This window comes from Arvicanthis niloticus, chromosome 11 (assembly GCF_011762505.2).
Source record: "Arvicanthis niloticus isolate mArvNil1 chromosome 11, mArvNil1.pat.X, whole genome shotgun sequence".
NCBI lineage: Eukaryota > Metazoa > Chordata > Mammalia > Rodentia > Muridae > Arvicanthis > Arvicanthis niloticus.
Window position 1 is genome coordinate 12,093,334 of NC_047668.1, and position 26,276 is coordinate 12,119,609.

Here is a 26,276-nt window from a genome sequence, read left to right on the forward strand (position 1 = left end):
TCGAGAAAAAGAGCACAGTGGTATACACTGTGCTTGTGTCAGAGTACAGTAGCTTCAGTGTTGTGAAGAAGCTGGGAACATGGAGGCCTGGAGGGAATCAGTCTACAAGGAAGACACGGGGAGATGACAGGATGTCTTCTGTATCATGTGACTTTCAGTCCAGTGTCTTTTCATCTTGTGGTTCTACACTCAGTAGAATTTCCAGGCAGATGATGTGGTCTAGACATAAGATGCATCTTCTAAGATATACCTTTCAGGCAAAACAGCAAAAAGATTAATGTCGCTCCATTTAATTACTGAAAGCCTCAGTCCAGAAGTGACACATTTCACTTTGGTTTATTCTATCCCATAGGCCCAGTCACATGACCTACTCACACACTTGTTTATATAGAGAACTGGATGTTCTTTGGACTAGGTAGTTGTCTCTTGTTGACTAAATACACACACACACACACAGCACACACACACACACATGCACACATACACAGAGGTTGGGAGTGGGGGGAGGAAGGAACTTTTTTTTAAATCAATTTTGCCGTAGATCATAGATCCTGATGTTACTCAGTATCACAGTCTCAGGTTTAGAGATAACCTCGATACATCTTCTTGTCACACACTGAACAACCATTTCGTCTCCACGTGATTGGCCCTGAGACTTGTTGGCTTTACCAGCCAATGCTCTTGTCCTAATAAAACAAGTTACCTACTTATGTTGTCAAACTTCTAAAAGGTTTAAAATTTGAGATTCAGAATATCTTTCAATATCTTATTTGAATATTCAAACATTAACAATTCTATGCATATTGTGTCAAATTTTTCTAAAAACTCACTTTCAGAAACCACATGGCTTTTTGTTTACATTTGCTTACATTTGATATTATTACCATTATTATTATTACAATTACTACTATTATTTTGTGAGGGAATGGGGAAAGATGTTGTAACTGCAGGTATGGTGTATTTGTTAGTGTGAGTGTGCCCACATATGCTTGCTAGTATACACTGGCATGTGCAGGAGAACATGTGGAGGACAGATGTCCATTTGAGATGACTTCCTCCATCGCTGTCCACCTTTATCTTTGGAGCATTGTCTCCAACAGGACCAGAGGCTTAGAGGTTGGTTAGGGCAAGCCAATGAGCTTCAGTGGTCTGATGACCACCTCTACATCCACAGCTGCCATCATAGCACTGGCATTGCAGGTACAGGTTTCCACACCTGGGTTTTATGTGACATCTGGAGATTCAAACTCAGGTCCTCATAGTTTAATGACAAGCCCTTCACTGTCTTAGCCATATTTCATCCCTTATATTTATTTTTAATCGACACAAAATAGTATGCTATTGTCCTGTAAGCATCTTTTAATTCCTGTGGTTGTCAGTCAAAGCCCAGCACAATGCAAGTAATACTCGTAAGAAACACGTTTATTTGCATCAGTCTTCATGCAGAAAGTTCTCCTGACATCACGTCGAGTTGTGGACTGACTTCACCATTGGATGGACTCAGCTCTGTCTGTGCTTCATTTAAAAAAAAATGTGTTCAAGAGAGTGAAAATGGAAGCCCCTGCCAACTCTTCTATGAGTTACACCAAGGTCTGTAGGAGATTTCGGAGCACAGGGCTGCAGCTGTCCAGTAGCTTTTGCAGGACTTGGCCTAACACTCACAAGACACACAGGCTTCCCAGTTTCAGAAGGTGTACTGGGTTTTTAATGCAAAGAAACACACAGGAACAGAATCCACAACACAAGCACAGGAACAGACAGAGACGTAACTATTTAGGTTTGGTGGATATATAGCAGTCTTTGTAAGGTAGCATCAGGTGGCTGGCCTTTCCTTCCTTTTGTCACAACTCATTCTTAGACAAAGTTCAAATCCAGCCAGAGGCTGCATACCTCTGGTGTAAAACAAAGAAGCTAACTACATGTAATAATGGTCTCTGAACATACAAAACTCTACGTTTCAAAGGCCAGACAGTAACGGCCATGCACTTGACTCATAAGATGCCCCGTCCTGAGCCCTCATTAAAATCCATGGCCAAACTGTGTTCTATGGCGCTTGGCCCATTTCTGATTTCAAGTGGTGGGATAAAACATGGCAGAAAAATGGGCACAGGAGACAGGGAGTGGGAGAGCCTGAAGTGAGCAGGGGGTGTGACATAGAGGCAGATATACTTATATGTGAGAACTCCTCTCTCAGTAGAAAATTGTAGAGAAAACATTACACAGTAAACAAGGAGTCCAAGAAGTTCCATGAGGCCATTAGTGTGAGGACTAGTCTGCTTAAGCCTATCCACGATAGAGAAGAGCAACAGTGTGTCCCAGCACTGACACAGCAGGATGTGCTAGCACAGACCTGTAATCCTGGCTTTCAGCAGGCTGAGGCAGGGCGATCAATAGTTTGAGGTCAACCTGACCTATAGAGTCTGCTCAGAAACAATAAGCAAAACAAAACAAAGAAACAACAACAAAAGACACCGCTGACCCTGAGAGCTATGTGTTGGGTTGGTTCCTTGCCTGTTATTAATGCATCACATTACATATTTGTCCCCACTAGGAGTGTCAAGTTTTTAGGTCAATAATTTAGTTAAGCCAAGTATGACATTTGGTTGATCTGTTCATCACTGATATTCAGTAACTTTTACTTTGCTTGAATTCATATAAACTTCACTATTAAGGATTATAGTTTGTTCTTCCTAACATGTTCTTCATAACATTCTCCAGCCTCCCACCCAGACTTCATGCTCACTAGTGCAGTGTGGGGTGAGGACAGCTTTCATGGACATAAGAACTCATCCCAACAGAAATCTGAAAGGTGCTTTACCCCCCCCCCCCCCCCAATGCACTCACTGTGGGCCGCTCCTATGGGTCTCATTTCTAATGAATGTCTTTTTATGTTCAGCGCTTAGTATTCTGGAACTTAGAATTGCTCAAGGTGCCCAATCATCTAGATTTTAATTTGTAAACCAATCATCCACATCTTAATTTGTAACACAGACTTGGTTTTCAAGCTAATTGTGCTATAAGATGCAAAGCTATGTAAAAGTTGCTAACTACAGTAAGATCTGAGTTGTATAAAATCAAATGACTTGAATGGCCTTGCAGTGTTTTGTTGCTTGCCAAAGTGCCTACCTGTAATATTGCCAAACCATGAGTGGCCTTTCATTAAGCATCTATTTAACTAGTGAGACAGTTTCCTATGCATGTTCTGTGGACAGGTTAGGCCTGCTCCTGAGTCAGATTAGCTCATGAATCCCTCGAGTTGCTGGAGTTGTAGAACATTTTAAAGTAGCTTTTAACTTGTTATTTGAAACCGATAAAACCTCACCCTTTTAAAAAGCCTCAAAACTGGGGCTGTTTTGAACATAGGTTTGTAAAATAGTGGAGTATTCATTATGAAAATAATTTAACTGGGAAAAAGAAACAGTACATGGGGGAAAGAGAAAAGGGTAGGGGAGTAGAAAGAAGGGAATGGAGGTAATGGGAGGGGAGGGAGATGAACAAGAGATGAGAAGGAGTTCAGTAGTTGCTGTTGGTTTTGACAGTGTTCTCCAGGCACACACTAGGGAGCCATACACTTGTAAATAGATCAAAATATTCAACAGAAGCTAGATATGTAGACGTTTTGTTGTGTTGTTTGGTCAATACTGATCTATCAGCTGGAAGGATGACAAATGTCTTCAAGCATGACTTCATCTAAGCCTCCCTACAAGGGCGTCCATCCATCCCAGCTCACTATGAAAAGTTCTGCCTTTACCCACAGCCTCACACCCTGGCACATGAGGAAGCCGATTAAATGGACAGTGACTTGGAAGGCTGCTTTTCCACAGTACTGTTAGCATTCCAGATGCAAAGACCAGAATCAGGGAGATTACGAACAAGTCACCTTATTTTCTTCTTACTTGAGAGGAGTAGTTGTATTGGTTACTCACTGGCCTGGGGATATATTTATAGAATAAGTGAGAGAACACAGAGGAACCTGCTTCCCCTAGTCTGATTCATTTTAGTCCCAAGTTATACTCTTGTTTTGTTTTTCAAGTGATTATAACTGGGCACTATAAGAAAACTGAAATTAAAGAGCACTCTGACATCAAAAAGTATGTTTTAAATTGCTCTCAAAGCTGAAAGGGTTATATGCATAAGCATTGATGGGATTTCTTCATCATTTGAGGTCCTTGTCCACCAAGTGAGGGAAATGTGCTTTTCCCTCACTTGAAAATGATCACAATGTATCCAACCAAATCTTAGTGGCCCATAAGGTCAACCTTGATTAAAATGAAATAAAATAATTGTTGGGCCCCTAGTCTCTCCCGTGGTGCATGGAAGGCAGGGGCGGAGCCGCCCGGGCCTGAACGCAGACCAGCATGCAATTTGCCTTCCCGGGGTCCTCGCCCTCCCCCAGGACTATGTCAAGGTGCTGCCGCTGGGGGATGGGGAGGAGACGCTGGACTGGGTTCCAGGGATGGGAGGCCAAAGGGCCAGCGGAGGACAAGTGGCCCAGAGCCCTGGACAGTCACTAGGACGTGTCTTGGCCTGCATGGAGAGGCCTGGAATGGCAACGGACACTGGTGAGATGAGCTGGACACACAACTGCCCTCCCGTGGCTCAGGCGCGATTGCTAGGCCAGAGTGGCAATTTGAGTGTTTGGAGCCCATCCGGTCGCCCAGTATAGGAGGACTGTCACCTGAGGCCTCTGCTTTTGTGAGTAGCCTCTCCTTGTCCCATGAGGCTCCTTGTTGGGCCCCATTTTGGCCCTGGTTTGGGCCTTGTGAACAAACCCAAGCCAGGCTTAAGTTTTGAGACCTGTCTTAGTCACTTCTGTCCCAGAGTCACTCAACAGGACCTGTTTGGCCCTGCCTCTGCTCAGCTGTTGCTGATGTAGAGCTTTGCCATTGGCCCTGTCAGTCACCCCATACCCTCCGTCACCCTTCCCAACCCCCTATGTCATCTCACCGTTCCAAAACCCCTCCTCCCTATGCTCCAAGTTTATATAAACAAGATGTTTTTACATTAAAGTTGAGTTCCTGCTAGACAAGACTCCTGGCCGGGTGTTTCTTTGGGCCATCGACACTTACCATCCTGCTCAGCTCTGGAGAGATCTGGCTGGACCGGGACCTCGCTCTCCTCTGGCCTGGACCTGCCGGCTACAAGAAGTCGACAAATAATAAAGTATTTTCTGCGGCAGGATATTTAATCACGTGAACTCCAAAATTGTGCACTGGAAAAACCTCATTGTGGTGTGGCTCAGCCCTAACACACCTTTAATTCAAGAACTTTCTGTTTAATGTAAACAAGTAGTTGTGGTGTGGTTTTGCCCCATCACACACCTTCAATCCAAGAGCCAAATAAAGTCAACCCTAGGTCAAGAGGCGGAGCAAGCAACCAGCTGACAGGGACTGAACATAAGTAAACAGAAAGGAGGGACCTGAGTTGAAGGGTATTTAAGACATCTTGGAGAAGGAGCCTTTTCCTTCTGGGACATTGGTGGAGTAGAAAGGTCAGCTGGGTGCTTTCTCTGCCTCTGGTTTTCACCGAACATCTGACTAATTCTTCACTGGTAAAATTGAATTGCTGGGATTTTTGTTTTTAAAGCAACAATTTCCTCCTCTATTATAAGCACGTTTTCCTCCTGATTTGCCAACTTTAACATCTCCACTGCATGAGTTTCTTTCTAGCATCCATGCTCAGGAGTGCAAAGAATTCACTTGCTCTTTAATGTGTCTTCCCTTATAAACTTCCTTATCAATGCTAAATAAACCATGCCATGGGCTCATTTCATCCATTCTAATAAAATGCAGTAATCTCTCAGGCCTCCTGCTCTGTGTTCTCTGACTTTTTCTCTCACTGAGTCTCTGGCTCAGGGTCTCTAGTGTATAATTAGTTTCCCCAAAATGTCTGAGCTCCCAGAGCCTGTGAGGGGTTCCGGCAGATTTGACCACATTTTAATTCTGTTCTGGAAAGCTTTTATGGCAGCCAGAAACCAAGTCTCATCTTGAACTGTTATAACAAGCCAAATTCAACACCTAAGGACAGTGGTTCTCTGTAATCAAGTAGACTGTGGTAGCAGTGACACTAGAAATAAATTTGTACAGGGAAGGAAAAAGGAAGGACAGGAAGAAGGGGGATTCAACCAGCTTTTGTGGGGGAGGGTAGTAGCGAATTATTTTTGGAACACGAGGAAGCTATGAAATGCATCAAATGTGATAAGTTTAATATTTGATGACTGAAGTTAATACAGCCTCCTCTATTTTTGTTAACTTTCTAGTAAATTCTAGTTTTGATCTTTTTTTTTTTTCCTTCATTCCCCAAGTATGAACTGGTTACGGTTACATGCTAAGTAACTGCTGCAATGGCTGGCCTAGATCAACACACTTGTAAGAATGCTGAGAGGAACACATCTGGGTGAAATTATCTCTTGGCATTACATATGAGGTCTGATTAAGTGTATGTGTGTGTACATGTATGTTCACTCAGACTGGTCACGCCACAACCTGATTTTAAGCATAGTTTTGTTTCAATTTTGTATTTTGTTGTTGTTATTGTTGTTGTTGTTTTGATGTGGCATATATCTTACAAAACAAAATAATGGAAATTCATGCTGGTCAAGCCCTCATTTAATTGAGACCAGTTTATGCCTAGAGCACCTTAATTATACAGCCATGTTAATTAGTCTGTTTTATTATTTGTGGCTTAGCATTATTAGATTAGGTCGTAATCTGTAGTGATTATTTGCCTTTGAGTTGTTAACTAGTGTGTTGTCATTAAAATAAGTTTTAGAATTAGATTGTCAGTGCTCTCAGTCATTTACCCACTAGGCCACATAAACAACTGGAAGAATTTGTGCCTCGTGATACAATGAACCTTATCAGAATTCATTTTACGATATTAGATATTTCCATAGGATCTAAACTAGAAATGCCTTATAATGATGCAAAGTAGTCAAAAAGGGCTACACTTCACTACACTAAGAGACACTGATAGATGTTTATTGAAACAAAATGTGTGGTTGGCAAGTGATGAGCCGTTTATAGGATACTTAAGTCACTGTTAATTATAAATTGTAAAATATACAGCTACAACACATTCGCCTTTAACTGTCTCTGGCTCCTGTGAAGAGCTACCGTTAGACACACCAGGATCACAGAAAATTACTTAAAATATAATGAGGAGGCATTAGGCCTGATCTGATTTTTTAGAGAGAGAATTTTTTTGAAGCTCTGTTTTTTAAAGTGTTCGAAATCACATGACACAGAGAGTTTTCTTTGCTTCTGTAGCTTTGCCAAAATGCCATCACCTTATCTGTAGTAGTTACCTAGGCCAACAAGCGCCCCAGGTTACATATCTCTTCAAATTATAAACTGTTTTATAATAACAGAGAAGTGTATTGGTCTCCCTCAGTTTCAATTTCACAGATTCTAAGCCAAACCATAGGCCTGTGCACCTGCATGTAGTAAAGACATTTGGGATTTACACAGGTTAATGCCTGGCCGGAAGAAAATGACTAAATGATAACCAGGATCTTTTTTCTCTTTCCTCGATGTTTTAGAACAATGCGTAGCCCAGTATGTGCAGGCATGGGTTTTGAGCGTCAGCTGTCAATCACTGTTCAGCCAGAGCACAACACCATAACTGCTGGACCTGCTAGCACTACTGTAGAGTGTTACCTGATGCCAGGCTGTGACCAAGAGCCCAGTGAGCACATGCAAAGCCTAGATCCCAGGTGAACCAAACGCCAAGTCTCTAATGGCCACACATACGCCACACTATTTTGGAGTTAATCACTAACATTTCGTCTCTGCTCCCTAAGGTTTCTTCTTCCAGAGGACAGAATTCATAAGCCAGTTATCTTTGTTTCCCTAAAACTCATCCCTTACCCCTCTACAGATGGGAAATCTTTGTTAGTATTAAGGCCATAATCCACCCTACGTGGCTTAAAGACTCCTGAACTTTATCAGTCTCCAAGACAAAGTTTTATGTAATATTATTATATTTAACCTAAAGTAAAATAAAATATTCATAAGTAGATTAAAAAAATTCACCTAAACACTCACTAGCGACTTACAACTGAAAAGTAAGATATTGATATAGATGTGTGTTTAGAGGAAATCATTTCCCAGGGCTCACAAAAAACCCAGAATGGATTTGGACAGGCACATATGCCATGGTACCTGTGAGCATCCACACGCGCGCACACAGACAATGCCTACATAAATGGAAGTAAAACCGAAAAGAACCATCTTTTTAAAATCTCGCTAAGTACCCCACCACGGGTCCCCAAGGTATATCTTTCTTCAGGAAGGGAGCATTTCTTCTGTCATCAAGTGATTGTTTCCAGAATTGAGGAAACGGGGACATTTGGTGGGAAACTGTCTAACTCTGTGCACTATAGGGCCTTTCCCCAGAGTTGGGGAGGTAGATACGATAAGTAAGTTTCAGAGCCTCTGACATGCCTTTGCCTGTTTGATTTGACTTTGGCGGTGTTCATCCGATGAGCAAGAAAGCAAACATACTCTCCAGCAGCAGCATCTTATTTCAGTAAGACTGACTAATTACAGTGACTTAAAAATCTTTATTTAATCTTCCCATAGTTATCCTTTTAATGTGTTCTGTAATTGCAAACCCTTTGGTCTGTTAATCTCTGATTCATTAGTGGGCTCCTTAAGTGTTTATTAAGAAGCTCATGTAATATTCTGGTAATTACTAATAATCTCTGTTCATAGCGCATTTACAAAGATCTCTGCAGGGAGTAGCATTAGGCTCATCTCAGGGGCACCTGTCAGACCGCAGCTCCTGTGAGCAGCAGTGTGCTCCTGAAAAACTGCGAGGACTGATACAATGGCACAGAACGTCCTTTCCCTCTTCTGACCGAGAAACTCAAAAATTAAGTGCGACTGTTGGTCTCCCTCCAAAATTCAATATTCCCCTGCTGTCTGCTATTCTGTTGTTCCACTGAGGAGAAAGGCTAGAACTGTAACTGAGGATGCCTAGTCTCTGTCTCCACTGTGCCTCGCCTCCTTTGACACAAGGGTGCAATTACTGTATGGGTTAATGCGTTGCTGTGGCATGCAGTGCCATTGAAGGAGAACGGGTGCCACTTAGAGCTTTGGTACCCAAGAGCTCTGCATCCCCACCCTGAACAAAATCATCCATTGCCACCCCTTCTTTGAAAGCAAAATTCCTTTAATAGAGGACAAGCTTTGACAGACAACACTTCAAAGTAAAAGTGATGATAAGCAGTTTGGTGTGAATGGTTTCTGAGGGCCACATCCAGTGGGAAAGAGGATGGAAGAGAACACAAACTGTTAAGCTAGAAGGTGACCTCAGGGAGGTGATACCAGAAATCAGCATGGCTTCATCACACAAATTCAATCGGGTTTGGCAACAGTGCTGAAAGATAACTCACAACAGCCTACGACCCCAAATTTTCTTCAGCTTCCTCCCCAAGTGCTCACCAAATAACCTCATTGAAAAATATTCTGGGAGCTAAAGAGATGGTTCGGTGGGTCATCTCCAAGCCTGGGCATCTGAGTTTGATCCCTCGGACCACACAGTAAAAGAAGAGAGCAGACTTCAGCAAGCTGTCCTCAGACCTCTGCGTGAAGACAGGTACGCACGCACGCGTGCGCGCGCACACACACACACACACACACACACACACACAATTTTAAAAGTTAAAAGCCAAAACAAAACCCCAAAATTAAAATGAATGAAAACTTGAAACAGAGAGTGCACCATGCAGGTGCACATGCATTCTTGGAGATAACTAAATCCCTATATCAGTCCAACTCTTTGCAGTTAAATGCTATATATTCACGCAAAGATATAAATATATAATGTATATACCCTGCAACCTTCAATCCTCTGGGAATAAGACACTGCACAAATCTGACAATGTTTTTGTACATATTTTGACATTTTAAAACAGTTTCATCCTAAGTCTTTTAAGACAGCAAAGCCATTTCACTTCTCACTGACATCTTTCTTATGGCTATGTCTCAGACGTCCCCGAGAGTGCTGAAGCATTACATCACATGGTCGTCTTGCTCACAAATTTTAAATGGATCTTGCCAAACACATGTCTAAGTGAGTGGGGCTTTCATAGTCATTTCTTGAGTCTGTGAAAGCAAGTGCACCGCCATGCGTTAGGTGGTTTGAGGTGGACATTGAGAGGCCCTTCCTGACCCTGGTGGCTACTGCAGTAACTTGCTTGGTACTCCTGCTGGAGCGAATGCTCCATTACCCCCATTGCTAAGCGCAGGCAGTCTTGCGCTGACGGGCCCTATGGCTGACTGCCCCCCTTGGCTCCTTTGCAGAACTCCAAACGTCTAAGCCATGTTCCTTTCCATTGTGTTTGATTCTGAGTGGATGTTAAGCACCCAGTAGATCTCAAATGTACTGTCCAGTCTGTGTCTTTGGCAGCAACCCTTCTTTCTACTAAATGGAGTTACTTGGATGGAGAGTCCAATGTGACCAAACTACTCAAACTACTTTTATAAAGACAATAGAGAGGTCCAAGTGTTTCTTCTCAACAAAATGGAGAGAGAGGGAGAGAGAGAGAGAGAGAGAGAGAGAGAGAGAGAGAGCGAGAGAGAGAGAGAGGAGAGAGAGAGACAGAGAGAGAAGAGAGAGAAGAGAAGAGAGACAGAAAGATGGAGAGAGAGAGAGAGAGAGAGAGAGAGAGAGAGAGAGACCTGTCTTTGCAACTTGAGAGTTGTATTACTTACTCGAGAATTGTCTCCTGAAGCATAAAGAGAATTTATTAGCACTCAGTGCAGCTTGGAAAATGCTGAGGTTAAGCAGAAAGGAAGAAGGAAATTACTGTTTTACATGATTGGCCAAAATGCACTGTAATTATATCAACTTGAAACAGCTTCCTTAGAAGAACTGATAGCTCTCTGGTCAGATTAAGCCATGTGTTGCGGAGCTAAAATTCACCTATGTTCCTGTGCAAAGTACAAGTATGCCATCTATGAGACACATGTCAGTGAGGTGTTGCTCTCTGACTTCAGTGTGTCTGGCCTCTGACTGCTTTTCTGTCTGCATAGTGGAAAGAACTCTGAGCCTCGCTGTTCACTGTGCCCTCCCTCCTCGGTATCCCTAATGCAGTGCAGCTGTGGTCATTTGGCCTCTGCATCTCCTGCCTACCAGGAATGCAGCATCATCCATTAGACCACCAGCTTCTCCAAGAAACACTCCTAACCACCCCACTGGCCACTGTTGAGTGCCTGTTCTGAAGTGGGATTGAGAATTAGTGAGTGAGGTTCAGTCACAGATTTTTAACCCAAAGATATCGGTTTCTTGTTTTCCCTTTGTGCTAAGTACTAGCTTTTGACAGCAACAGGCCATCTACAGGAAGTTCATCTTCAGTATCAGGGTAGTAGAATTCATAAAACTCACTGGCTGGCATCCGACATTCCAAGACACCACTTCTAGTCATTGCTGTTCGCATTAATATCATCTCTTTACCTGACTCCTTCACCTAACCACACAGTTCTAAAAGACCCTAAAGAGTTATAGGACATAATAGTACATATGGAACAATAATGCTCAATAACTCACATTAGTTGGATGTAAAATGGATTGCAATGGTTACTTTTTTATTCTGGAAAAGAGAAAGGAATTTCACTTAGGTAGAAACTGCCTGTTCTTCTAATAGCCAGGGTAGCTGCACAAGCCTGTGCAATATCTGAAGTTGTCAATACCTTAAACGAGGCTGAAGTTTCTTAAAGTCAACAGTCAACAAGAGGTTAAAGTTGACCAGAATTTGGACGTGCCCTTATTGGTCCATATGCCGACTCACAGTACTGTCTTGAAGCAGGGTCACACACCTGTAAGGTGGCTGGCCACCCAGAGAAAAGATAAATGCTCTGTGCTGGACTTTGACCTTTCTCACTTGAGTACCCCCGCCACCACCCCCATAAGCCCGATTAGGTTTGAATCCATCCTGAGAAAACCACGTGGGCTAGTAGAGTGTCATGGTGTCTTCCTGAAGGACACCCAGGGAGGCGGCAATGCTTCCCTCACTTCTCCATTAGGAGGCACAGCTTTCCTTTCAGTGGCCTTTGTTCCTCTCCCCACCTGGACTGCTTTGCAGTAGTTTGTTCTATTTCCCCTTCTAATCCCATGAGGACCAACTCAAACCCTTTCCCTTTCCTGAATCTCCTCCTGAGCCTTTGCAGAGAGCACTAACCCCACCAGCAGCCCCAGCCTGGAACACTGGACAACATGATGCCCGTGCTACTTAACGTTTCAGGTGTTTGAGGTTAGCAGGGACTCTTAAAATTGTAGTTCTGCTTTCTTGCGTTTCTTTCTTACACTTGTTAAAAGTGGACACAATGTGAAGAACCATTGTGAAACCTGTAACATCCCGTATCCGGTGGCATGCATTAAGGAAATACTTGGCAGATTAGAAGAAAAGTATCTACAAAAGAACTTGACTGAGGTAAAAATGTATTTAGTGAATGATTATTACAGATATTGTGAGAAATAAATATGTATTGTAATGGTTTTACAATAAATGAATACATCTTAAGTAATTCTCAATAGTCTGATTTCTCAACTGAACTGAGAAAATTTTTAATTATCAGCAATGAACATGCGCTACAACTGTGCAAATGTGGGGATGGGGTGCTTGTTTAGATAAGAACCAAAATCGTATTTCGGAAATTGGTCCGTATGCTACCTGTCATTTGCTGTTCTCCTATTACATTGCTTTCTGTGTAGTGTTAAATTATTTTAAAACACAAAGTCATCTCCTCTATATGCTATAGTCCTGAAATGCCCAAACCACCAAGTCTGGTTTTATATTAGACAGACCTCTTACTGAGTGTTTTAAGCTAGTGGTATATACACAGATGTGCGTCTGCATCTTAAACAGTCTGAGTAATCCATCTGTCCCGGCTCATACTCTTCTGATAAGTTTTATATAATTTAGATTTTGTGTGTGCATGTATGTATGTGTGTGTGTGTTCATGTATTCCTATATATGTAGGAACACATATATGTACAGGATCATGTATGCTTGTGCACATGGAGGCCAGGGACAACTCCAGATGTCATTCCTCAAGTTCAGTCTACCTTGGTTTTTCAAGGCAGCATTTTTTCACTAACTTTGGGCTCACTAACTAGGTGAAAGTCATTGCTCAGTAAGCCACAGGAATCCTCCTGTCTCTACCTTTCCAGTGCTAGAAATCTAAGTGTATGTTACCATGCCTGGCTTTTCCACATGGGTACTGGGGATTGAAGGTGGGCTCTTATGATTTCACAGCAAGGGATTTATTGGCCGAGCTATCTTCACAGCTCTGCATGACTTAAATTTAAGAATGTAGTTCTTGCTTGTAGACTAAGCTTCTAAACTGATCGTGCCCATGTAGCCGCAACTTTGACTAAAAGCCCCATACAATTATAATTGTAATATTAATATAAAGATAATATAATTATATTTACTTATATTATATTAATATATATTATATTAATATAAATATAATATAATTGTAATATTAATATAAATGTAATATTTTAAAGTTTAACAGTAGTCATCACAGTGTTGTGTGGACTATTACTTTCCGGTTAAAGATGAGCAGAGCATGTTAAAATATCAACCAAAAATGAGTTAAAAACAAAAGAGACTACCCCAAATTCGCACACCCTTAATTACATGTCTGCTGCCTCTGCATTCTGGCACATGCATCGTATGGAGGTTCATTCTGCCTTCTTAACTGTTCTCTATGCCACAGTCCCCTTTAAACTACTCAGTCAGCCAATGAATATCATTAGTTTGGGGATTTGTTTGTGCCAGGAACTTTCCTGGGAGATTCAGTTGACACAACCCTAGATATATGCAACCTTGCTCCTCAAAGTTATCAACTTTCCACTTTATAAAACCCTGGTGATTTCAGCTTTATTTCATTTGCCCAATGAGTTCAAGCAGCGTGAAGCATTCACACTTGTCTGCCATGAGTCTAGATTTTCAGCATAATCCTCCGGGGACTAGAACTTCAAAGAGCATTAGAAGAAGAAGAAGAAGAAGAAGAAGAAGAAGAAGAAGAAGAAGAAGAAGAAGAAGAAGAAGAAGAAGAAGAAGAAGAAGAAGAAGAAGAAGAAGAAGAAGAACGAAGAAGAAGAAGAAGAAGAAGAAGAGAAGAAGGAAGAGGAGGAGGAGGAGGAGGAGGAGGAGGAAGAGTAGTGACTTACTGATATGGAAAATATTTTGAACTAGGTAATATAACAGATCATTCTAAAAAGCACCTACAAGGAAAAAAGGAAATAGATGTAATTGTGACAGGAAGCAGAGGAGGGAGAATGACCTTGAATCAGAATTTAGGATAAAGAGCTAAAATGAGTGATGAATATACTAAATAAACCAGAGAATGGACTGAAAGTAGCATTGATAAAATGAACATTTATTATCACATCTTTAGAAATAAACCCCAGAGCAAACACAAAGAAAAGTAAAGCTGTCATATTGTTTCTGCATTTGGTGTGCTACAGTTGAAGATAAATGTTTATACCATGAAAACAGAGCATGAAATAGGACAGCTTTCAGAAGAGGAGCCATCTTCCCTGAGCAACACCTATGTGTAGACCAGTGCACTTGTGCAGAGACCTTGTCCCATGGTGAAGTCATGATGGCAAATTGTAGCCCAGCATGCACCTGGAAGTCTTCAACCACCTGCCTGGAAGAATTAGTTCTAAGTTCACACTCAGAATCTAACTTATATTAATTCCTCTGTACTTCTAAACTTTGTATTAAATACCCATTGCAAAATATTAATTAAGGCTTTTACTGTGTATTTTTTCATACACATCTTCATATTAATCTTTCAGATTAAAACACTGTATGGCATTTGCACATGCTTTTCACACACACACACACACACACACACACACACACACACACAATCTAAATGTCTTAAGATGTATATGCCTGGCTGAGAAACAGAAACTTGAACTCTAATAAAGTACAAATGAATAGCAATAAGGTAGTAACCGGAATAAGGTAAAGGTCATAGAAGAACAGTAAAGCAATGAAGTCTACAGTAATGATCAAAACATTTGAAATTACTCCAGAAATGCTACCTTTTTAAAACTTTAAAAACAAGAAAAGTTGGCCAAATTTTTAATGTGTGTTTTTCTGTTGGTGTTTGATCTCTTTCTAGGTTCCAGGTGCAGAGAAGTCTAACAGACCCTCAAAGTTACAGAAGCGTAAGAGACAGCTTTCGGACGATCTTCCGAACAGAGGGGTATGTGATGTCTTTTGTACATGGTCTGTATATTGATACGGTCATTTTAATGTATTTCTACTTGACAAAATTTTTTGTTTCCATAGTTTACTTTCCTGCCCTAGTCTTAGTAGAAAAAACATTCTGAAAAGTATGCCTTTGTATTTTGTTATATATTTTCCTAATTTGAATGAAAACCAAATACGTATATAGTGGAAACTACTCCAGAGAATATCAGTAAGCAATCTGATGAGTCAAGAGTAATTTATAACTTATGGTACTAAGGCTGTGATTGGATTATCTAAACATAATAGTGACTTTTACTTGGGGACTTAAATATAATACCCAAATTCATCCCTTGTTTACATAAAGGTTTAAGAATCTGTAATCAAGGACCTCCTCAGCCTTTCTCTCTTGCCCACCTCCATTCCCTAGAGTCAGCCACTCATTCACAGAAACGCTTTCTACCAGTGACCCCTCAGTCACTGTCCTGGACTTAGACACATGCAGATTGTTTTCACTGGCCTTCCTGTCTTCTATTACCATCTCTCCAGACTTGCTCTTAGTCCTCTAGAAGCCTTCTTGCAGGAGCCCATTCTCATCCCACCTCACTGCTAGGGGACTCCACCTCTTGGTGCACATCCCAGACTCCCTTTTTCCCATGGTCCCTCTCAGCCTGTCTTCCTAGTCCATCTCCAATCCCTTATCACTCTGACCGTCAGAAGCACTGTCTCTCTCTGGGACCACAAGGCCGCCATGCTTGCCTAGGATCCAGGGCAAGAGCCACCAAAGAACAAACAAAGCCCAGATATTGATCCCAAGAAACACCTCAAATGATGTAACTCCAGATGCTTACACCCCAGCACAAAACACCAACATGAACAGCCAAGACAGTACACCTCCTCCAGAAGTCAGAAACATTATTGTAGCAAGCCCTGAGAAATGCAATTCAGCACAAGATAAGGACTTCAAAATTAGAAGTTATGAATATGATCAAGGACTTTAAGAAAGATTGAATAAATCCCATAATGAAGTCTGTGAAACACAAACAGTTGAACAAAAAATAAAAGTAAGACACGAAAGCAGAATGTAACAAAGAAATAGAATCGCTAAAGAAAACCCAACCTGAAATAAATCTGCAAAAATTAAGGATGTCAAACACAAACTTCAGAGGTAAGACTCACTCACAGACTATAAGGCATGGAAAAAAGACTCTTGGGGGTTGAGGACAAGGTAAAAGAAATGGGTCCCTCCGTCAAAGAAAACATCGGAACCAGGAACCACGAATAAGAGAAAACATGCAGTGTTTATCTTTCTGGGTGTGGGTTACATCCCTCAATGTTCTGTTTTCTAGTTCTATCCATTTACCTGCAAGTTCCACGATTTCATTTTCTTCTCACAGCTGAATAGTACTTCACTTTCCAGATGGACCACATTTTTTTTCTATTTTATAGCTATTGTGAACAGAGCAGCAACAAATATGGCCAAGCAAGAGTCTATATAGTGGGATGACAAGTGCTACAGCCGGGTCACGTGGTAGATCTATTTTTAGCTTCTCAGGGGTTCTCCATGCTGACCTCAGAGTCACTGCACCAATAGTAAAGCATAGTTCCCCTCCTTTTTCCATTTCCTCATCGAAGTTTGTCACCAATTATTTTCTCAATCTCAGCCATTCTGGGTTAAGACAATATCTATAGTGTGTGTGTGTGTGTGTGTGTGTGTGTGTGTGTGTGTGTGTGTGTGCACGCATGTGCATGCACCCATGTACACATAAACCACAGCATGTATGTAGAGGTCAGAGGACCACTTGTGAAAGCTGCTTCTCTCTTTCCACTATGTAGGTTCCAGGGACTGAAGCTGGGCTGTCAGGACTGTCTGCAAGTGTTTGTACAACAGCATCAATTTTAATAATATTATTATACATACTCAGAATTCTCTATGCAACTCTATGAGGCAGGACAGAGAATGGAACTGAGACTTCAAGAGGTTAGCAGTAAGTGTCAGGGCTAGGATGCCAGTCAAGGTCTCCTTAGGCTGAAAGCCCAGGCAGTTCACCATTGGACTCAATACCTCATTTGTCAGGTGACACTTTCAGTGCCATTCTGCTTATTATTGCAGTAAAAACTCTATCGTGGATATCTTGGCATGCCTGCATAATAATTTATTTATCTGTGTATAAAGTGAATTTCTTTGTGCTTTTTTCCCACATTTTCACTATTATATACAACATTAATTTATATGCTCACATATTTTATATACCTATGAACCTATAAAACCAACTGTTTTATACATTTTATTTTGCATATATTAGGAAATTACTTTTTGTGTACAGACTGGCATTGTGCCCTTAATATTTAAAATTTTTCATTTCTTCTCATTCTCCCAAAGTGGGACATATTATTTGGGGAATCTGTCACTAACATGTATCTCCTGCTTACCATCTGATACATAAGAAATGAAGCTATATTAAATATTACTGGCACTCAACACACTTTTAAATCATGAGGGGTCATTTCTTGCATGAATTAGTGGTTTGTAGCTTTTCCCCATTTCTCTTGGGTCAGTCCTTTTCTTCTTATTGACTTGTAGGAGGGTATATTGTATACGAAACTGTATACATGCATCAAAAGCTTTTTTCCTCATTTGACTTTTATCTTACAACTGTAATTATTAGTGGTTTTAGAGTTTAGGGTGTTCCATATCATGAATTTGGTGGTAATATATATTTTTCCTTTGAGCTGCATAGCACTGTCACACTAAAAGAATAAAAGAAATCACATTCTCAACCCCAAAACAATACAGTGTTTCTCTGGCATTTTATATTGACATTTTTAATTCATCCAGCAATTCTTGCTATAGTCTTGTATATAAGCATTACATTTCATTGTTAAACGAGGAGTCAGTTACCCAAATATCACCTGAAAAAACCCACCCTTCATTCACTAAGTGTGGATTCTACACTCCAATCAAACCGCTTGTATGTGCTCACCATCTTGGCTTTTGACACTGTTTCCATGTCGTGTTGTTTTGCTGTTTTGTCTGTGTGCAGGCATCACGTGTTCTGTGCCAGTACCATACTGTTTTAATTGTTGTATCAGCAAAGTATTTGGGGACCATGTAAAAACATGTCCTGTGGTATAAAGTTCAACTTCCTGTCATGGTGTACAGGGCTGTTACTAGCACGAGTACCTTCCTCTTCAGGCTCACTTTCATCTGCAGATGTGCTACAGGAAAAGCCAGTGGTGTGAGGGCTTCTCATCTCTCACTCTTAGAACTTCTGCAAGTTGTCTTTCTGGAACTCCTAATCCACCCTCTTTATTCAAACGTGACTTCACATTTCACCACCCCTGACCACCTTTTCTCTGGCATATGCTGAATAGTTTCCCTTTCGTCCCTGTATATATACTCCATAAAATATGCCCTGTCCTGAGCATCCTAAACCTTCAAAATATGTCTCCCTAAAGGCCATTTCTCATTTAGCTTTGCATTCCCAATGCAGCGTTTGGTTTGAGGAGAGACAGTATGAGTATACTGAACACATGACTGGAAGTCCTCCTAGCTGGACTCTACTGCTGTACATCAGAGAAGATGAGTCATGCTGTGGTCCACACTCTGGAATGTGATAACAAGCAGCCAGACATTGCCATCCATCAAACTTGTATTTATTATAAGGGTTATAAATGGTACTTGCTTTGCTCAATAGATATATAAAATTAAATAAATCGTAGCATGTTATTTAGTCACTGAGATGTCCCCCTACAGAAAGAGTCCTGGTAGCATTAACAAGCTCTGTAAACTGTAACGGATATCTCTCAATTAGATGCGGGTGATCCTTAGCCAGGCTCTTTACTTCATTTATGTTTTAGGAAAAACTGATGTCTCTGCTTTGATATCAAATAATACAGCAAACACACAGTGTGTGTGGTCCTTGTGTAACAAAATTGGCCTTTTCCTATACTGTATGTATAATTGCTTCTATAGCAGATTGGCATTTCTCTGCAGTGCCTGTAGATCAGGACATGCTGGTGCCCAAAGATCAGAGGGCTCTGTTCTTAGAAATGGAAATGTTTGTTAAATTAAAAACAAAAAAAAAATACAAAAAAAAAAGGCAACATGTAGATTTTGATGCCCAACATGACCGTTTAATAGCTTTAAACTAAACAAAGACCAACAAACAAAACTGAATAAAAGAAAAACTTTTAATATATATTATTAATCTTTTCTTACTAAAAGTAAAAGATTTTTATTTCCTTACTTGGTACTGTGTTCCAAGTGTACTGAGTGTACTGTGTTCTCGGGCAAGGTTTATATGCTTAGGTGCATATAGGCCTGCTTGAGATCCAAAAGAAGAACTCTGAATCTTTTGAGGATCATATCCCTCTAGATTAAAGACAGCGAAAGCTTAAAGACTAAAATCTTGATATGCCTAGGCTCTGCACACCCCATTCCCTATGTAGGAATAAGAAGGGACTCTTACTACTTTTCTCAGTGAAGTGTCCAGATTTCAGCATAGTATACTAGACCATGCCCAGTTGCTGCAGGCACTACTCCTTCTACTCCACCTTTTCTTCTTAAGCACATAGCTTGCACTTCTGTTAAAGACATAGCTTTTAGTCATTCCAGCTTTTAAGAGCCACTTGATTTAAAAAAAAAAAAATCCTGGAAATGTTCATAGTTTGTAAGTCTCATAACCTGCTTTCACCAAAGACATTGCTGCATCTAATGTAAAAGGGGGAACTCAGAAAATGAATATAAAAAAGAGTTTTGTCCCTGTCACTGTGAGAGCATCTCCATTGTCACTGTGATTCTTCCTCTCTCTCAGGACTCACAAGTAAACCAACCAAATAGTAAGTAAACCATCAACTGTAATCCTAAAGACAAAAGGCGCAGCCAACTTGATTAAGGATCTTTAAAGCCAATACGCTTCACATGCAAGCTTACCTGAATAACCACGCCTGCCATCCGGGCCTTCATGTGTCCCCGCTACAGGCCTTCCTGGCGTCCCTGTTTATGTTTGTCCCTGAAGAAAGTGGTCCTCACAGGAGAAGATGCTATTATTACTCCTCAGTTGTGCTGAGCCCTGCAGAGGGAAGCAGGAGAGAACGGCAGAGAGCTGAAATGTTCCAATGCAGTGGAAAGAGGTGGGGATTGTGTTAATAAACCCAAGATATCTGCCCACCTCCGCCCCCGTTGCTCTAGTGTCTATTCTTCCTGAAATAAAGAGAAAAACAGGAATTTAACAGAACTTAACTTATCCTGATAGGACACGGAAAACAAGACACGTAACAATCTGTAAATTCGTCAGCATTGCTCACGGTGTACCAGGGTTTCTCATATGTTACTGTCAACACTGCTTATCAGCAGTATTGTATATTTTGTGTGAGGTCACTGAAGACCGGAGAAGTTAATGACCATGTCACAACTATGGTTTTTTTTTTTTTTTTTCTGTTGTACTGCGTTGCTTTTCACTAAAAGACCACATCTTATTACTTATTGATTAGAAAGAAGATGATATAGAAATAGTCGGTATAAAGTTACAATCTTCAAGTAGCTACTATATATTTTTTGGCATTTCTGCTTTCAAATCACACAGCAATTTAAATCATCCTTTGTCTCTTCCTTAAGTGACTATAGAAGCCCCCAACAAGTAGTATATATTCAGTCAACCAAATCTTGGTGATTCTGTGGCACAACCTCAAGCCCCCGGCAACTCAGGACTTAATCCAATCATGCCACATTCCTTGCAGCCAAGGGCATAAGTTCGTGGTTTTGAGTCAGTCAGCTCTCATCTTGTACGACCCTTAGCTCTCTTATGACAATAATTCTGAGGCATTGGTATGCTCAGGGCCAGTAACTAGGAAACAACTAGGTCAGATTAGACTCGGCTTCAAATGAGAAACATGTTGATTGCTGGTGCCTTCTGAAATATGGTATTCTTCAGAAAGTATTGCTGTAGAAAATATGTGGTTGCTTTGGGGAGAGCATGGGGACTGTGTTTTGCTTTGCGATTTGTTTTCTGTAACCACTGATGCTGCACCAAGTATCATCTTACAATCAGAGCACTTGGTGATTATAATATTTTCTAGTTAAATGACATTTAAGGCCTCATTTTATGAGCTCTAGCATAATTGGCTAATTTGGTAAACTCCAGATGTGTGAGATAATGTGCCACTCATTCAAGTGCCTTTCAGACGGCATAAATGGCACAGCCCCAGGAGGTATAATCACTCCTTCTTGTTTTCATTAAGAAGAGGAGTGAGTGGCTGGTGACACAGACAAAGGAAGGAGGATTCTACCAGTCTAAATCAACAACTTGGTAAGATTCGAAGGTTTTCTTTTTCATCAGTGGACTCACTCAAAGACCTTTGGCTAAAGTGTCTTTGTGAGTCACCTTTTCAAAGAGTGGTTTGCTGAACCACTAACATGGGTAGCTGGTTTTAAAGCACTCTTGGAGAAACAGATAGATGTACTCTAGAAAGTGCCTTGAAACTGCCACTCATCTCCTGTAAGGGGAAGCATTAGTGCTGAGCAGACAGGGCAAAGTTACCCCTTCCCAGAGCTGTGAATTGTAGTTATTTTGGTAATCAACAGCTCTACCACTTGACAGATTGCAGCTTCCCAAGGTCCCTTAGTGGATGCTGCTGTTTTCTTCTCTGAAGAGAAATCAGCTCATCCACTCAGCATTGCCCAGCCAACATAGAATAGGTGGCTTCCTCATCCAGTAACTGCACAGTCTCACCTGACTATAGATCTAAGGACTTTCACACTAAAAGTTTTAGCCTTCTTTAATAAAATCAATTCTGCATGGTGGTCCTCTGAGATAATCTACAGCATATATCAGTGTTGTGGATACCACTGAGTTTGCCAGTCTGGCTTGCCCTAGTGTAACTTATTTGTTTGTTTTAATTTTGGATAGGTGCATATTGTAATTTGTAGAACAATCCACAGTAACTTTATCCAACAGGTCTTAGAGCCAAGGTCCAGGATATGGCACCAAGCAGACTGAAGCCATTATCTTCTTCCGTTTCTTCTATTTGGAAAAGGAAGACAAGAGATGCTCAATTGTGGATGATATAGATGCAGTATTATCATTCTTAAATGATCCATGTTCCTTTGACAGATTGTGTGCATGTTTCTCAGTATGATGGACTGAAGTATAAACAATTTGTCAAAGAAGTACAGCATGTTTAAGAATGATGGTGCAAATGTATCATCCACAGTTGAGCATTGTTATCTGTCATCTTTGATGTCCTCGGGGGATTGACTCCAGGATAATTATAAGATGCCAGCAGTTATCCTACACAGGGCTTGAATAGTATGGGATAAAAGAATTGATATTTTGTCTTCATTGCTGATCTCATGCAGTTCTAGAATAGTCTTTTGACTCTGTCTGTTTCTCACATGTTTTCTAGGTGAAAGAGGAAGGCTCAGACACTGTCCCTACAGTACTGTATTTACAACTGTGGTCTGGCCTCTGCCATTTATGAAATATGTTCATGTACATCACTATATCTGGTGCTCACAGGTAGACAGCTAGGGAAAGTAATTGTAGTTTGTCCCTACCTTAATTCATCCTTTGATGTCTTATAATACCAAATATACTATAAATGTGTTAAACATGATTATACTACATCATTTAAGAGAAAACAACCAAAGCAAAGCCTATATTTAATCAATACAAATACAGTGTGTTTTAGTTAGGGTTACTATTTCTGTGATGAAACACCACGACCAAAAACAAGTTGCAGAAGAAACAGTTTATTTGGTTGACACTTAGACATCTTAATCCCTCTTTGAAGGAAGTCAGGACAGGACAGGAACCTAGAAGCAGGAGCTGATGCAGAAGCCATGGAGGAGTGCGCTTACTGGCTTGATTCCCATGACTTGCTCAGCCTGCTTTCTTATAAAACCCAGGACCACCAGCCCAAGAATGGCACCACCCACCATGGGCTGGGCCCTCCCTCATCAGCCACTAGTTAAGGAAATGCCTCACAGCCAGATCTTATGGGGGCATTTCCTCAACTGAGGTTCCCCCTTTCAGATAATTCCAGCTTGAGTCAAGCTGACATAAAACTATCCCACACACGGTGTTTTCAGATGTCTGACCTATCGTTTATTGAATCCCTAAATGCACACACGGTGTTTTCAGATGTTTGACCTATCGTTTATTGAATCCCTAAATGCACACACGGTGTTTTCAGATGTTTGACCTATCGTTTATTGAATCCCTAAATGCAGCATTTGTACCTATAGATGGTCAATTGTAATCTCTTTTTAAAAAAAAAAAAAAAAAAAAAAAAAAAAAGTTGTATGGCTAACAATTTGAAGTTTTGATTGGTTAGCAAATCAGTGTTGTGCAAAAATGGAGAAAGGGTAAAAAGAAACAATATCTTTTTTTAAAAAAGTCAATGACTTATTTCAACTTGAAAAGAAACAACAAAACAAAACAAAACAAAAGAGCCCTTGTATTGTGTTCTATCACCTCTAACTTGCCAGATTACTTGACACCACTGCTCAGCTCCTCACTGTTGGTGTCAGCTGCTCTGGGTGGTAAAGTGGAGTGAGCCCTCCCCACTCTCAACAGTCAGAGAGCAGATGCTGACTTTTCAATGTCCAGTGAACACAGTGCCATCCTTCCATGACCCAGGGATCTGCCTCCTTTTCTCTTAATCAGTCTCTGATGTCAGCTCCTCGACCTTCCTGCTATCATCACTGCAGATCATGAGCTGACAGTCAACCCAAATGCCTGCAGCCCCACACTGACAATGCTTGCTGACTTAACCAACTGGTCCCCAGCAAGGATTTAACTGTGGTCACAAGATAAGTGAAAACCTCTGCAGTAATGTCAGCCCATCAGCAAGGGCTGATTAAGACACCAAACACAGCCTCTCTACATGCTCAGTGCTGACAGCAAGGAAGGGCCAGATAACAAGTGTAGCTGCCGTCTTCCCAGAAAGTTGAAGTCTTCATTCAGAGCCTGAGAGGAAATGTACCATTGGAAATTTTTTCAGACCTTTATCTGAACTTATTCTAGGTTTCTAATATGCTAAAAATGTCATTTTGGCAGGAAAAAAATGCTTTTACTGAAACCAAAATTCACTGTCAGATAAGAATGGGGAAGAAAAGTTTCTAAAAGCATTGTTCTTCCTGGGCCCAATTCTCTAACCATAGGAAATCCCTAGGGTGGAACTTGATGTACAGGGGAATAGTGAGGTAGCTCTTTCTCTGCCTCACTGAGCTCATGCAGATTTTGGATCCTTCTTTGATGCTAGCTGTGCTTTTTCACACATGTCCTTCAGGTGATTTGTAACTTGAGGAAGGGGAAGGAAGACGCAGACACTAGTCCTCTAGTAGTGATATATTTACACTCTATTCTTGCTTTTTCTGTTTGTAAAATGTGTCCACATGCATTTCTGTACCTAACACTCATAAGACCTCATGGGTGGGTAGATAGGACGTATAATTGCATTTCCTTGGTGAGAAAAGTGATAAGAAGTATCAGAAGTTGTAGAGAATTCATCCATTAGATGGTGTTCGTGGCACGTGGTGTGTCCAAGTCTTCTTCCTGCTGTATGATGCTGTCTACTTTGTCAGTAACTTGAAAATGCTGCTAGTAGTAAGAGAAGCAAAGCCTCAGATGTACAGTCTTCCCTGTGTGGGTGTAAAGCATTGACATATTCTATTAATTGGTTGAATAGCACACAATTGTGGGTAAGCAATATTAGGAGTTGTTTTAATGGTGTGCCCATTTAGCAGAATAGAACTGAGTTCTTCCCTAGAGGCTATTACCAACCGACCTACAGGTTCTTGACCTCATTCCCAATGCCTGGTATGAATTCCATCTCATGGAGTGGGCAGGCCTTAAATGTAATGAGTGACCAGTTGGCTACATCAATCACATTCTTGCCATTGTTGAATGAGTGCATGTCTTCTCAGGTCAGCCATTGTTGTAGCTTACAGGGTTCACAGCTGGGTGAAACCAATAATCACATCATTCCTCTGGTAGTGAGCATGGAACCACCCGGCACTAGGGAAGCAAGACAAGAGGAAAGAAGCTCTTGATTCTCAGCCGGCAAGTGCCTTTTCCCCCACACCCCTTCAGTACTTACCTTTCTATGCTTCAGTTAACCCTTTGAGACTTCAAGCCCTTAATCTGAATGGCTCATGACTGCCAAGGTTCCATTTTATAAAGCTTTTCACTCTTAAGAGGGAATAAAGTCTACTATCAAAGGATTGAAAATCTCAACATGCTTTATCTAAGTGAGACATCATATGGCACAAACAGTAAAGTGTAGAGTTCACTGCTGTGCTTACACTAAAAACAGAATCAAAACAGAAACTCACTTTGATTTATGACTTTCTATATTCTGATAACTGATAAAAGTTCATGAAACATTGGAGCATGGAATTTGGGTAAACTAAATCTGTCTTCCTGGGCATAGTCTTTCAAAAGTTGGCTTCAAAATGAACTATCTCTTATTCCTTTAAAAGAAAGGGGTAGGGAAGAGACCTTTTCTACATGAGGTGCCTGAGGATTTATGGTGTCAATAAATCATAAAAACAGAGAACAATCTGACATAGATTTAGCTTGTGTAGGAAACTCTTAACAAAGCAAAGACCACATTGGCCAAGTTGTGAAGAGCATGTCCATAGCATTTCACCATTGTCAAAGTGACTGCCCCTGTGCTGCCATCAAAGCTTTGTAGAATGGTTATCCTCAGCATCTTAACTTTGAAGTTTAAGAGTAGGACTTCTGCACTAGGGAGATGGCTCTTCACATCAGGCACTTGCTGCCACTCCTGACCTCTTAAGTTTGATCCCTCAGACCTACATGTCAGAAGGTGAGAACCAATCGACTTCCACAAGTCGTCATCCGACCTCCATGTGCAGACCACAGTACATGCACATATATACATAATTAATTTATGTGTTTTTAAAGACGGAGGCCTCTTGGACTGTAAAAATAAAATAGCCTTTTGATGGTGATACATTGACAATAGTGCCAGACAGATGGCGTGCAGTTTTAATCCCAGCACTTGGGAGTCATAGGCAAGTAAATCT

At 41.0% G+C, this 26,276-nt stretch overlaps 1 protein-coding gene across 1 annotated transcript in view; it reads left to right on the top strand.

The window, feature by feature from the left end:
• The window catches only part of Slc25a21 (solute carrier family 25 member 21), a 453,060-nt gene that overhangs the window by 313,961 nt on the left and 112,823 nt on the right, over positions 1–26,276 (top strand). The window contains exon 3 of the mRNA XM_034514546.2: positions 15,153–15,236. Coding sequence (XP_034370437.1) covers positions 15,153–15,236 — 84 coding nt within the window. The remainder of the gene's footprint in view (positions 1–15,152; positions 15,237–26,276) is intronic.